Raw genomic sequence first — 13,409 nt, 5'->3', positions numbered from 1 at the left:
GTTGATTTCACCTATTTGGGGTTTTTTTTTGTTTGTTTTTGTTTTTAATGTGACTTCTAGGAAATTTAAAATTAGACATGTGGGCTGGGTGTGGTGGCTCATGCCTGTAATCCCAGCACTTTGGGAGGCTGAGACGGTAGGATCGCTTGAGGCCAGGAGTTTGAGACCAGCCTAGGCAACATAAGGAGACCCCGTCGCTACAAAAACTTTAAATAAAAGTTTAGCCAGGTGTGCTGGCACGTGCCTGTAGTCCCAGCTACTCAGGAGGCTGAGGCGGGTGGATCACTTGAGCTCAGAAGGTCAAGGCTGCAGTGAGCTGAGATTGCGCCACTGCACTCCAGCCTGGGCAACACAGCGAGACTCTGTCTTAAAACAAACAAACAAACATTTCACATGTGGTTCACATTCTATTTCTTTCTTTTTTTTTTTTTTGAGACGGGAGTCTCACTCTGTTGCCCAGGCTGGAGTGCAGTGGCCGGATCTCGGCTCACTGCAAGCTCCGCCTCCCGGGTTTACGCCATTCTCCTGCCTCAACCTCCCGAGTAGCTGGGACTACAGGCGCCCGCCACCTCGCCCGGCTAGTTTTTTTTGTATTTTTTAGTAGAGACGTGGTTTCACTGTGTTAACCGGGATGGTCTCGATTTCCTGACCACGTGATCTGCCCATCTCGGCCTCCCAAAGTGCTGGGATTATTACAGGCTTGAGCCACCGCACCCAGCCTCACATTCTGTTTCTATTGGACAGCACTGACATAAATTATTATTATTTTATGACTGTACCTATGCTACCAATATTACCATTTTTTCTGCCTCTCAGGTATATCTGGGTTTGGTTTTTTGTTTTTTTTTTTTTTTTCCTGAGACGGAGTCCAGCTCTGTCATCCAGGCTGGAGTGCAGTGGCCGAATCTCAGCTCACTGCAAGCTCCGCCTCCTGGGTTTACGCCATTCTCCTGCCTCAGCCTCCCGAGTAGCTGGGACTACAGGCGCCCGCCACCTCGCCCGGCTAGTTTTTTTGTATTTTTTAGTGGAGGTGGGGTTTCACCATGTTAGCCAGGATGGTCTCGATCTCTTGACCTCGTGATCCGCCCGTCTCGGCCTCCCAAAGTGCTGGGATTACAGGCTTGAGCCACCGCGCCCGGCCCTGGGTTTGGTTTTGTTTTTATCCCTGCTTACTATAAAAGTAATTTTTGTTCATTGAAGAAAAAAGATCACAAAAGAATAAAAATTGTCCATAATTCCCAACAGATAGAGTTCACTGCTAAGAAAACTTGGAGTATGTCCTATGTCCTTCCAGGTTTTTTTTTTTTTTTTTTTTTTTTTTTTTTAGACAGAGTCTTACTCTGTCACCCAGGCTGAAATGCAATTGGGGGATCTTGGCTCACTGCAACCTCCGCCTCCCGAGTTCAAGCAATTCTCCTGCCTCAGCCTCCCAAGTAGCTGGGATTACAGGCGTGAGCCACCATGCCCAGCCTCTTTTTTCTTTTTAAGATGGAGTCTTGCTCTGTCGCCCAGGCCAGAGTACAGTGGCGCCATCTCAGCCCATTGCAACCTCCACCTCCCTCTTGCCTCAGTCTCCTGAGTAACTGGGATTACAGGCGCCCACCACTACCCCCAGCTAATTTTTGTATTTTTAGTAGAGACGGAGTTTTATCATGTTGGCCAGGCTGGTCTCGAACTCCCAACCTCAACTGCTCTGCCCACCTCGGCCTCCCAAAGTGCTGGGATTACAAGTGTGAGCCACTGCGCCTGGCTTCTTTTTCTCCTTTTTCTTTTGGTGCATATACTCTGATACCTAATTCTTCAGCTTCTTTTTGATGACACAGGATGCATCTGAGGTTCTCAGTTTCCTCTGTTAATACCGTAACACTGCATTCCCCCAGTGCCTGTCCCCTTCTCCCTCGTACACATCACTATCTGGGCTTTGCAAATATGATCCGATGGCTGTGTGGCCTTCTGGGCCTCAGTGCACGCGGCGTGGTGATCAGTAGTGAGGACCCTGTGAGATCCTGTCTCCCGTGCTCTAACCCAGCACTGCCTCTCCTGTGGACCCCAGTCCCAGCCCTGAAAGGCGGCAGCCAGGGTCAGAGGTCAAGAGCCAAGACTCTGGAACCAGAGGGCCTGGATCCAATCCCAACTCTGCTGTCAACTTCTGTGTGACCCTGGGCAAGTCACTGCACCTCCCTGGGCCTAATTCATCATCCTTCGTGTGAAACCCTTGAGGTCTGATGTGTTTTGGCATTCTGATATTAGAAACATAATAATAGTTACCATAGGTTTTATCACATCTTAGTGATCTTGAAACATGGGAATTTCTAGAATGAAATATTTGGATAGTCACAAGTGGGATCAATAAAAGCTTTGGTTTCATGTGACCGTGCGCAGTGGCTCACACCAGTAATCCCAGCACTTTGGAAGGCCAAGCTGGGTGGATCATCTGAGGCCAGGAGTTCAAGACCAGCCTGGCCAACATGGCGAAACCCCATCTCTACTAAAAATACAAAAAAATTAGGCCGGGCGCGGTGGCTCACAGCTGTAATCCCAGCACTTTGGGAGGCCAACGCCGGCGGATCACAAGGTCAGGAGATCGAGACCATGGTGAAACCCCGTCTCTACTAAAAATACAAAAAATTAGCCCGGCGCCGTGGCGGGCGCCTGTAGTCCCAGCTACTCGGGAGGCTGAGGCAGGAGAATGGCAGGAACCTGGGAGGCGGAGCTTGCAGTGAGCCGAGATTGCGCTACTGCACTCCAGCCTGGGCGACAGAGCCAGACTCCATCTCAAAAAAAAAAAGAAAAAAAAAAAAGAGTTATTACCCACAAAGCATTTAGAACAGTGTCTGGCATCAAAGACTTATTCAATGTGTCTTAGTTGCTGGTATTAGTATTTTTATTTATTATTATTTATTTATTTATTTTTGGGACGGGGTCTCCCTCTGTCACGCAGGCTGGAGTGCAGTGGCATGATCACAGTTCGCTGCAGCCTTGACCTCCTGGGCTCAAGCAATCCTCCCATCTTAGCCTTCTGAGTAGCTGGGACCACAGGTGTGCACCACCACACAGGGCTAATTTTTGTATTTATTTTTAGAGACGGGGTCTTGCTTTGTTGACCAGGATTGTCTTCAACTCCTGGGCTCAAGTGATCCTCCCACCTCAGCCTCCCAAAGTGCTGGGATTACTGGTGTGAACCACCATGCCCAGCCTTATTTTTTTCATTTTTAAAACTAATGGGTAGTGGCCGAGCAAGGTGGTTCATGCCTGTAATATCACAGCACTTTGGGAGGCCAAGGCAGGGAGATCACTTGAGATCGGGAGTTCAAGACCAGCCTGGCCAACATGGTGAAACCCCGTCTCTACTAAAAATACAAAATTGGCCGGGCACGGTAGCTCACGCCTGTAATCCCAGCACTTTGGCAGGCCGAGGCGGGTGGATCACGAGGTCAGGAGATCGAGACTAGCCTGGCCGACATGGTGAAACCCCGTCTCTACTAAAAATACAAAAATTAGCCAGGCGTGGTGGCACATGCCTGTAATCCCAGCTACTCGGGAGACTGAGGCAGGATAATCGCTAGAACCCGGCAGGCAGAGATGGCAGTGAGCCGAGATTGTGCAACTGCACTCCAGCCTGGGTGACAGAGCAAGACTCTGTCTCAAAAATAAAATAAAATAATGTATCACTGGCATGGAATAAAATACCCTCATTTTAAGTGTAGTTTGGGGAGTCCTAACAGTCGCCTTCCGTCATGTATCCACCATGCCAATGTGGCATGTGTCAGTCACCCCAGAAAGCTCTCTCACACTCTTCCCTGTCTGCCCCAGACACCTCACCCACCCACACACGCAGAGACGCCCACTTAGAACACCCAGAGCACAGTGTGGACGGATCCACCGCGCCAGTGCCTTTGGGTTCGGCTTCTTTTGCTCAGCCTCACCCCAGAGACATTCTTCCAGGGGTTCACAGTAGCCAGGTCCCTTTTGTGGCTGAGCCGCAGCATCCTCCACATGGCCACACCTCCCAGTGTTTGTCCATTCACCTGCTGATTGTCATTTGGGCCGTCTCCAGCTTAGGCAGTCCAGAGAAAAAAAATGCTGTGAACACCCACGTAGAAGCCATTGCGTGGACATCTGCCTTCATTTCTCTTGAGGAAATACCCAGGAATGGAACAGCCAGGTTGGATGGCCACTCCAGTTTTAACTTTTTTTCAAAAGTTTTTTCCTCCTCAATCCCAAAATTCTTGTTTTTACATTTCTTTTTAAATTATTTTTTGTAGAGACAAGGTCTCCCAATGTTGCCCAGACTGGCCTCAAGCTTCTGGGCTCAGGTGATCCTCTCACCTTGGCCTCCCAAAGTGCTGGGATTATAGACATGAGCCACTGTGCCTGGCCCCCAAAATTCTTTTTTTTTTTTTTTTTGAAATGGAGTCTCGCTCTGTCACGCAGACTGGAGTGAGGTGACATGATCTCAGCTCACAGCAACCTCTGCCTCCCAGGTTCAAACAAGTCTCCTGCCTCAGCCTCCCAAGTAGCTGGGATTACAGGCATGCACCACCACGCCCAGCTAATTTTTGTATTTTTAGTAGAGACAGGGTTTCACCATGTTGGCCAGGCTGGTCTTGAACTCCTGACCTCAGGTGATCTACCCACTGCAGCCTCCCAAAGTGCTGGCATACAGGTGTGAGCCACCACACCTGGTCATCCCCAAAATTCTTGAATCCAGTTTTAACTTTGTAAGTAACTATCTTTTTTCATTTTCTTGTTTGTTCATTTTTCATTCATTCTTTCTTTTTTTTTTTTTTGACAGGGTTTTACTTCATTGCCCAGGCTAGAGTGCAGTAGCATGATCAGAGCTCACTGCAGACTTCCTTTTCCAGGCTCACGCAATCCTCCCACCTCAGCCTCCCTAGTAGCAGGGACAACAGGCACATGCCACCACGCCTGGCTAATTTGTTTATTTTATTTTATTTTATTTTTATTTTTGTAGAGATGGGGTTTATGTGCTGTTGCCCAGTCTGATCTTGATCTCCTGGGCTCAAGTGATCTGCCCACCTCAGCCTCCCAAAGTGCTGGGATTATAGGCATGAGCCACCCCGTGCCTAGTCCCCCAAAATTCTTGAATCCAGTTTTTTTGTTTATTTCTACACGGAGTCTTGCTCTGTTGCCCAGGCAGGAGTGCAGTGGCACTATCTCGGCTCACTGCAAACTTCACCTCCTGGGTTCAAGTGATTCTCGTGCCTCAGTCTCCCAAGTAGCTGGGATTACAGGCACACGCCACCACACTTGGCTAATTTTTGTATTTTTAGTAGAGACACGGTTTTACTCGAACTCCTGACCTCAAGTGATCCATCTACCTCAGCCTCCCAAAGTGCTGCGATTACAGGCGTGAGCCACCGCACCCAGCCTTGACTCCAGTTTTAACTTCATAAGAAACTCATCAAACTATGTTGCAATGTGGTCGTACCGTCGTAGCACAGCACGGGAGATCCAGCCACCTGACCCCGCCTGCTCCCGGGACCTTGGTGATCCCCCCACGGCCCTTGTCAGTATCTCCATGACTGATCCGTGTCTCCCTCTCCCCAGGTGATCCGGACGGACACGTTCAAGCACTTGCGGCACCTGGAGATTCTGCAGCTGAGCAAGAACCTGGTTCGCAAGATCGAGGTGGGTGCCTTCAACGGGCTGCCCAGCCTCAACACGCTGGAGCTTTTTGACAACCGGCTGACCACGGTGCCCACGCAGGCCTTCGAGTACCTGTCCAAGCTGCGGGAGCTCTGGCTGCGCAACAACCCCATCGAGAGCATCCCCTCCTACGCCTTCAACCGCGTGCCCTCGCTGCGGCGCCTGGACCTGGGCGAGCTCAAGCGGCTGGAGTACATCTCGGAGGCGGCCTTCGAGGGGCTGGTCAACCTGCGCTACCTCAACCTGGGCATGTGCAACCTCAAGGACATCCCCAACCTGACGGCCCTGGTGCGCCTGGAGGAGCTGGAGCTGTCGGGTAACCGGCTGGATCTGATCCGCCCGGGCTCCTTCCAGGGTCTCACCAGTCTGCGCAAGCTGTGGCTCATGCACGCCCAGGTAGCCACCATCGAGCGCAACGCCTTCGACGACCTCAAGTCGCTGGAGGAGCTCAACCTGTCCCACAACAACCTGATGTCGCTGCCCCACGACCTCTTCACGCCCCTGCACCGCCTCGAGCGCGTGCACCTCAACCACAACCCCTGGCATTGCAACTGCGACGTGCTCTGGCTGAGCTGGTGGCTCAAAGAGACGGTGCCCAGCAACACGACGTGCTGCGCCCGCTGTCATGCGCCCGCCGGCCTCAAGGGGCGCTACATTGGGGAGCTGGACCAGTCACATTTCACCTGCTACGCGCCCGTCATCGTGGAGCCGCCCACTGACCTCAACGTCACCGAGGGCATGGCTGCCGAGCTCAAATGCCGCACGGGCACCTCCATGACCTCCGTCAACTGGCTGACGCCCAACGGCACCCTCATGACCCACGGCTCCTACCGCGTGCGCATCTCCGTCCTGCATGACGGCACGCTCAACTTCACCAACGTCACCGTGCAGGACACGGGCCAGTACACGTGCATGGTGACGAACTCGGCCGGCAACACCACCGCCTCGGCCACGCTCAACGTCTCGGCCGTGGACCCCGTGGCGGCCGGGGGCACCGGCGGCGGCGGGGGCGGCCCTGGGGGCGGTGGTGGTGTTGGAGGGGGCAGTGGCGGCTACACCTACTTCACCACGGTGACCGTGGAGACCCTGGAGACGCAGCCCGGAGAGGAGGCCCTGCAGCCGCGGGGGACGGAGAAGGAACCGCCGGGGCCCACGACGGACGGTGTCTGGGGCGGGGGCCGGCCCGGGGACGCGGCCGGTCCTGCCTCGTCGTCTACCACGGCACCCGCCCCGCGCTCCTCGCGGCCCACGGAGAAGGCGTTCACGGTGCCCATCACGGATGTGACGGAGAACGCCCTCAAGGACCTGGACGACGTCATGAAGACCACCAAGATCATCATTGGCTGCTTCGTGGCCATCACGTTCATGGCCGCGGTGATGCTCGTGGCCTTCTACAAGCTGCGCAAGCAGCACCAGCTCCACAAGCACCACGGGCCCACGCGCACCGTGGAGATCATCAACGTGGAGGACGAGCTGCCCGCCGCCTCGGCCGTGTCCGTGGCCGCCGCGGCCGCCGTGGCCGGTGGGGGTGGCGTGGGCGGGGACAGCCACCTGGCCCTGCCCGCTCTGGAGCGAGACCACCTCAACCACCACCACTACGTGGCTGCCGCCTTCAAGGCGCACTACAGCAGCAACCCCAGCGGCGGGGGCTGCGGGGGCAAAGGCCCGCCCGGCCTCAACTCCATCCACGAACCTCTGCTCTTCAAGAGCGGCTCCAAGGAGAACGTGCAAGAGACGCAGATCTGAGGCGGTGGGGCCTGGCGGGCAAGGGGCATGGAGCCCCCCACCCCGGTCCCAGCCCGGGCGCAGCCTGACCGGGACCCCTCCCTCCCACAGCCCAGCCCACCTTCTGGGACCATGCAGGGAATTGGGGAGAGGTGGCTTCCAGCCCCATCTGGGGCTCGGACCCCCAGTGAGGACAGGGTGGGGCTCCAGGAACGGAGTCTCTGGGGTCCTCGCCTCACCCCCGCCAATCCTCGGTGACGGGAGGGGACGTGGGACCCAGGAGAAGTGGCGTTTCCTCCTCGCGCTCCCGACCAAGCGTTCCCGGCCCGCCGCCTTCCAGGGGAGACAGGAGCTTTTTCCAGGGGTGTCCTTTCCCCTCGGCCCCAGACACCCTCCTTTTACGGTTCAGTTTTTGCAGTTTGACGCCCGTCCCTCCCTCCCACTCCTCCGCCCTCAAAACTGAAGAGATGGACACGTCGCCAGAGCTCCCGGCCGGCGGTCCCTGTCGTCGGCAGAGGGTGGCAGCCTCCACCCGCCCCAGCCCCACCTGCCCCACAGACACTTTTGATACTGAAGGGAGGTTTGCGTCAACGACTACCTGCTCTGTAATTACTTTAAAAAAAAAACATGGAAAAAGTAAAAAAATATTTTTTTCGGTCATGAAAGCACGGAGGAGAGAAAACAAAGTGAATGCGGGTGGGGGCGGAAGGAGAGGCTGGAGAGCCAGCCTCGCAGCCCCGTTGGGAGGGTGGGCCCCGCGCACCTCCGGGTGGTCTTAGGCCCTTCAGCCTTCACGCTGGAGACCCCAGAGAAGGTCTGATTCCCTCTCCTCCTAAACTCCTCCCCTAGCACCGCCACGCCACACCCAAACCCGGGTGGGAACTTAGAACAAAGGAAATCTATAGTCCCACAGTCCCGGAGGCTGGATGTGATCAAAGTGCCAGGAGGACCAGGCTCTCTCTGAAACCTGGGGGTACCTCGGGGGGCTTCCTGCCTCATAACTTCTGTTGCCCAGGCTGTCCTGGCTGGTGGCTGTATTAGTTCACCCCAGTCTTCCAGCGCCTGCCCCTGTAGCCTCTCATCTCTTCCCTCTGTGTGCGTGTGTGTCCAACTCCCCCGCCTTTTTTTTAGTGAGATGGAGTTTCATTCTTGTCGTCCAGGCTGGAGTGCAGTGGCACAATCTTGGCTCACTGCAACCTCTGCTTCTCAGCTTCAAGCGATTCTCCTGCCTCGGCCTCCCAAGTAGCTGGCATTACAGGCATGCGCCACCACGCCTGGCTAAATTTTGTATTTTTAGTAGAGACGGGTTTCACCACATTGACCAGGCTGCTTTCAAACTCCTAACCTCAGGTGATCCACTCGCCTCGGCCTCTCAAAGTGCTCGATTACAGGCATGAGTCACCGCGCCTGACTTTTTTTTTTTTTTTGAGATTGAGTCTGCAAAGCTCTGTTGTCCAGGCTGGAGTGCAGTGGCACAATTTCAGCGCACCAAAGCCTCTGCCTCCCAGGCTCAAGTGAATCTCCTCCCTCAGCCCCCTGAGTAGCTAGGATTACACGCGCCTACCATTACACCCAACTAATTTTTGTACTTTTAGTACAGAAGGGGTTTCACCATGTTGGCCAGGTGACCTGAACTCCTGACCTGAAGTGATCCACCTGCTTCAGCCTCCCAAAGTGCTGGGATTATAGGTGTGAGCCACTGCAGCCTGCCTAACCTCCCCTCTTACAAGGACAGAGGGCAGACTGGACCAGGAGCCTCCACCTCCAGTATAACCTCAGCTCCATCCTTGGCAAAAACCCAATTCCCAAATAAGGCCCCATTCTGAGGCCCTGGAGGTCAGGACTTCTGTGCTTCCCTTTCTGGGCGACAATTCAACCCACAACAGGGCCCAATCCAGAGTGTCTCCACTGCAGACCTCCTCAGGGCTGCTCCGGAGGATGGGCGCTGAAGGGGAGGGAGGCCAAGTGGGAGGCTGGGGCTGTGGCCTCGGGCACAGGAGCTGTATTTCTGGCCTGTTCAGTGGGAGGCTGGAGGGCCGGATCGGGTGGGCCTGGGGCATCAGGGGCTCCACAGTGCCGCCCAGAAGGGCAGGAACAGAGCCCTCAGAGGGCAGGGAGCAAGCCCCGAGCAGGCCGGGGGGGTTGCCAGCACAGTGGGCAGTCGAGGGGATTGGGGGAGGGGTGATGATGTCTCTTGCAGGGGTCAAGGCGCCTGAGTTGCAGCTCCTGGAGGGCTGGGGCTGGCCGGGGCTGCCATCTCACGCCACTGGGGGAGGCACAGGGAGTGACAGAGCCATGCAGGGCCTTCTAGCACCTTCCCACGCTGAGGTGGCTTCGGGGACACAGCCCTGAGGACGCACAGGCCTGCGCCCAGCCCCCTTCTCCCCTCGCAGTGACCCAGCCTGGGCTCCGTACACGGCAGCTATGGGCACTGTGGGGACACTCAGGCCCCAGAAGGAGTCAGAAGGTGGGGATGGCGGGAGGCCCCCACTGCCATGAGGTGCCTGGCCCCTGCCCCCTTCCTGGATCTCTCTACACCCAGGCATCTTATCTCCCCCACACCCGGGGCTCCTGGCCCTGGAAGTCAGTTCCTCCTTTATCAGCAGCAGCAGCCTCTGGGCGCCGTGTCAGGGTTTTGGCCCCTCTCTGTCTGCATCTGTCTCCTCTCTCCTCCTGTCAACTTGGGGCTCTCGCCACCCGGTGCCCGTCCCCCCACCCCATGCTCCCGTTCACGCTCTCTTTCTCTCCAGCCTCTTTCCAGCGCCAATCCTGGTTGCCATGGAAACACTGCAGCGGGTACCAGGTGGTGGCTGGGGGCAGGGAGCCCGCGCTGCCGCAGCCTGCGCCATTTCCGATGCCAGGCACCCTCGAGGCACAGTGGCTGGGGCTCATGTTGGGGGTGCTTAGCCTCTCCAGGCCTCGAAGGCTTCTCCTGGGCTGATGCAAGCTGGGGAACAGGAGGGACGGACGTGGGAGTGAGAATGTCACATGGGAGGCAGCTGGTGGCACGATGGGGGACAGAGTGAAAGGTGGCAAGTCAAGGTGAACTGAAGGATGATCAGAGCGGAGGGAGGCTGTGGACGGGGGCGGAGGCTGCAGGAAGGGGACCGTGCTGCGGGGCTAGGGAGATTGGACCTGCTGAGGCAAGGACACATCGAGGAGAAGCTGCAACCAGGGCTCCCGCTGCCTCCGGGAGGGCTGGGGGCACGGCCAGCTTGAAGCCTCCCTCAGACCTTGGCCACCTGAGGACGAGGAGGAGAGGTGAGCACGAGGGGACAGAGCCCAGAGTCCCTGTCACCATCTCTTCTCCCCACCCAAAGCAAGATGCAGTTTCCATGACAACCTGGCCGGCCAGATAGGGGGCAGGGGACTGCAGAGGAAATTTTCCACATCAGCAGGGAGCAAGGAGGGTGTGCTATAGGGGAAAGGGGGGCACACAGGGCTCCCGGAACCCCCGGTCACCGTGATCACTGTGCCGGGCCCAGGAAAGTGGACAGAGTACAGGGAAGGGTTGTCCCGCCTCCACTCCAGCAGGCCCACGCCCCCACACTGGGTCTGCGGGGCAGGGGGAACACTGAGCCCAGAGGCTCAAGGGTCAGATGTCCAAAGAGCAGCAGCTGCCCAGGCCTCGTGCAGGGGGCAGCCAGCAGCCCAGGGAGCCGGGCCACAGACACCACACTCAGGGCCATGGCCGACAAGGGCCCATGGAGGGTGGGCGTGGTGGGCTACGGCCGCCTCGGTGAGTCCCTGACCATCCTGGGCCTCCTTCCCCAATCCCCTTCCTAAAGCCCCCAAGGCTCTCTGCCCTCCACAGACACTTTTCTCTGTCTCCATCTGCCCCTAGCTGTGTCTGTGGGTCTGCCCACCGCAACCCCACCCCAGGTCTCTGTCCTCTCCGTCTGTCTCCCTTCTCTCAGGGCCTCTGTCCACCACACTGGGTCTCTGCCCCTCCCCCCCACATCTGAGTCTGTCCCCACCTCCTCTCTCTCTGGGCCTGTGTCCTCCTGTCCCTCTGAATCTCTGCCCCCGGCCCCATCTGTCTCCCCGAGTCTCTGTCCTCATCTCCTCTCTCTGAGCCTCTGTTCCCCACTGTCTCTGGGTCTCTGTCCCCCTCTCTCTGGATCTCTAGCCCTCTCCTTTCCCTCTCCTCAGGACAGTCCCTCGTCTCCCGCCTGTTGGCTCAGGGACCAGAACTTGGCCTAGAACTTGTTTTTGTCTGGAATCGTGACCCAGGACGAATGGCAGGGAGCGTGCCCCCTTCCCTGCAACTCCAGAAGCTTGCTGCCCTTGGGGAAAGGTCAGTGACCTTGCCATGGGTGAGTGGAGCTCCCTGAAGCTCCTGTCCTGGCCCTCTTAGCCACTGTGTGATCTCAGGGATTCCCTGACCCTCTCTGGGCCTTGGTTCAAGCAAATGTGAAACGGGACGAGCCCATTCATCTCATTTCTCCTCCCAGGCCAGGGAAAAGAGGGGCAGCCCTCAGTAGACTCAGAGGGAACTTGGGGAAGAAGAGGCCTAATACGTCTCCAAGACCCTGTGCCTTCTTTCCCCTCTCCCAGGCACCCTGATCTTGTTGTGGAAGTGGCCCATCCCAAAATAATCCATGAATCTGGGGCACAAATCCTGCGCCATGCCAATCTCCTGGTAAGCCCCACCCCAACCATTCACACAGAGCCCTACCCCTTGTGTCTTGGTCTCACCCCACCCTAAAGTGGATATCCTTCCCTGACCTCAACCCTCTCCTCCTCCATCCACCCCAGGTGGGGTCCCCCTCAGCTCTAAGTGACCAGACCACAGAGCGGCAGCTCTTGGAGGCCTCGCAGCACTGGAACCATGCCGTGTTTGTGGCCCGAGGGGCCCTGTGGGGCACCGAGGACATCATGAGATTGGATGCAGCTGGGGGCCTCCGGGTGAGGGTCTGCTGGGCTCCCCAGGAACCAGGGGAGGCCTCCAAAGACCCCACTCCCCCTAACCCGGGCTCTTGCTTCCAGAGCCTTCGTGTCACCATGGCCACACACCCCGATGGCTTCCGGCTCGAGGGACCCCTGGCTGCAGCCCACGGCACCGGGTCTCGCACTGTGCTCTACGAAGGCCCTGTCCGTGGGCTCTGCCCCTTTGCCCCCCGAAATTCCAACACCATGGCGGCGGCTGCCCTGGCTGCCCCCAGCCTGGGCTTCGATGGGGTGACTGGTGTGCTTGTGGCTGATCTCAGGTGAGCAGAGTGAGCAGGGTGTTGGGCTGAGTCCAGGCTAACCAGACTGACCGCCCCACTTGTCCCAGCCTCACGGACATGCACGTGGTGGATGTAGAGCTGAGCGGACACCCGGGCCCCACAGGCCGAAGCTTTGCTGTGCACACCCACAGAGAGAACCCTGCCGAGCCAGGCGCGGTAACCGGCTCCGCCACCGTCACGGCCTTCTGGCGGAGCCTCCTGGGTGCGACCAGGCCCCTCTCCCCCGGCCCTGGGCTCCTGTGTTCTGCAGAGCTTGGGGATCCCGGGCTCTCGCTAGTTCTGCAGCTCTGGTTCTGTATTTGTTGACCTTTATTTCTGACCTTTATTTCCTTAACCTCCGTCCACGACTTTGAATCCTGGCACCGTAGATGTCTCCACCTCTGTCCGCGTCCCCTCTCTGAGTCTCTGTGCCCGCCTCTGATGAGGACTCTCTCTGTCTGTGTCCACCCCCAGGGCTCTGTCCCCCTCTCTCTGGGTCTTCCTCCACCGCCCCCCAGGCCTGTCCCCTCCTCCCACCATTGCCTCCCCCAGGTGTCTGTCTCCTCATCTCTCCTCTGTCTCACTCGCTCATTCCCCTCTCTCCCCCGCAGCCTGCTGCCAGCTCCCCTCCAGGCCGGGGATCCATCTCTGCTGAGAAGCCTCCTCCCTCCCGAGACGAGATCATCTTACTGGCCTCTCACTACCACTATCCCACCCCTGCCTTGCCCCACTTCCCCAGGATCTCCCTTCTGACTCAGTAAAGATCACCGCTGTCTCCCCCTGCACCGCCTGGCGTCCCTGGTC

General features: G+C 57.2%; 2 protein-coding genes across 7 annotated transcripts in view; both read left to right on the top strand.

Annotated features, from left to right (window-relative positions):
- LRRC4B (leucine rich repeat containing 4B) overlaps window positions 1-8,060 on the top strand; it is a 53,534-nt gene extending 45,474 nt beyond the window's left edge. For all 3 annotated transcript variants that reach the window (XM_003915963.2, XM_017952624.3, XM_009195061.4), the window contains exon 3: window positions 5,572-8,060. In XM_003915963.2, coding sequence (XP_003916012.1) covers window positions 5,572-7,416 — 1,845 coding nt within the window. In that variant the 3' untranslated portion in view covers window positions 7,417-8,060. The remainder of the gene's footprint in view (window positions 1-5,571) is intronic.
- A 1,519-nt stretch (window positions 8,061-9,579) lies between these two features.
- Window positions 9,580-13,390, top strand: ASPDH (aspartate dehydrogenase domain containing). 4 transcript variants are annotated; one of them, XM_009195058.4, is made up of 7 exons: window positions 9,580-10,656; window positions 11,548-11,692; window positions 11,953-12,037; window positions 12,154-12,303; window positions 12,385-12,605; window positions 12,674-12,828; window positions 13,217-13,390. In XM_009195058.4, exons 2-7 carry the CDS (start codon window positions 11,634-11,636, stop codon window positions 13,258-13,260), a joined length of 714 nt encoding a protein of 237 aa, XP_009193322.1. In that variant the 5' UTR covers window positions 9,580-10,656; window positions 11,548-11,633; the 3' UTR covers window positions 13,261-13,390. The 4 variants fall into 4 exon arrangements, with proteins under 4 accessions (XP_009193322.1, XP_003916011.1, XP_009193323.1 ...); XM_003915962.3 differs by lacking the exon at window positions 9,580-10,656 and adding an exon at window positions 10,664-11,134; XM_009195059.2 differs by lacking the exons at window positions 9,580-10,656; window positions 12,154-12,303 and adding an exon at window positions 10,664-11,134.
- Window positions 13,391-13,409: the final 19 nt, after the last annotated feature.

The sequence above is a fragment of the Papio anubis genome, chromosome 20 (genome assembly GCF_008728515.1).
Source record: "Papio anubis isolate 15944 chromosome 20, Panubis1.0, whole genome shotgun sequence".
NCBI lineage: Eukaryota > Metazoa > Chordata > Mammalia > Primates > Cercopithecidae > Papio > Papio anubis.
This window is presented reverse-complemented; position numbering and strand designations above follow the sequence as displayed.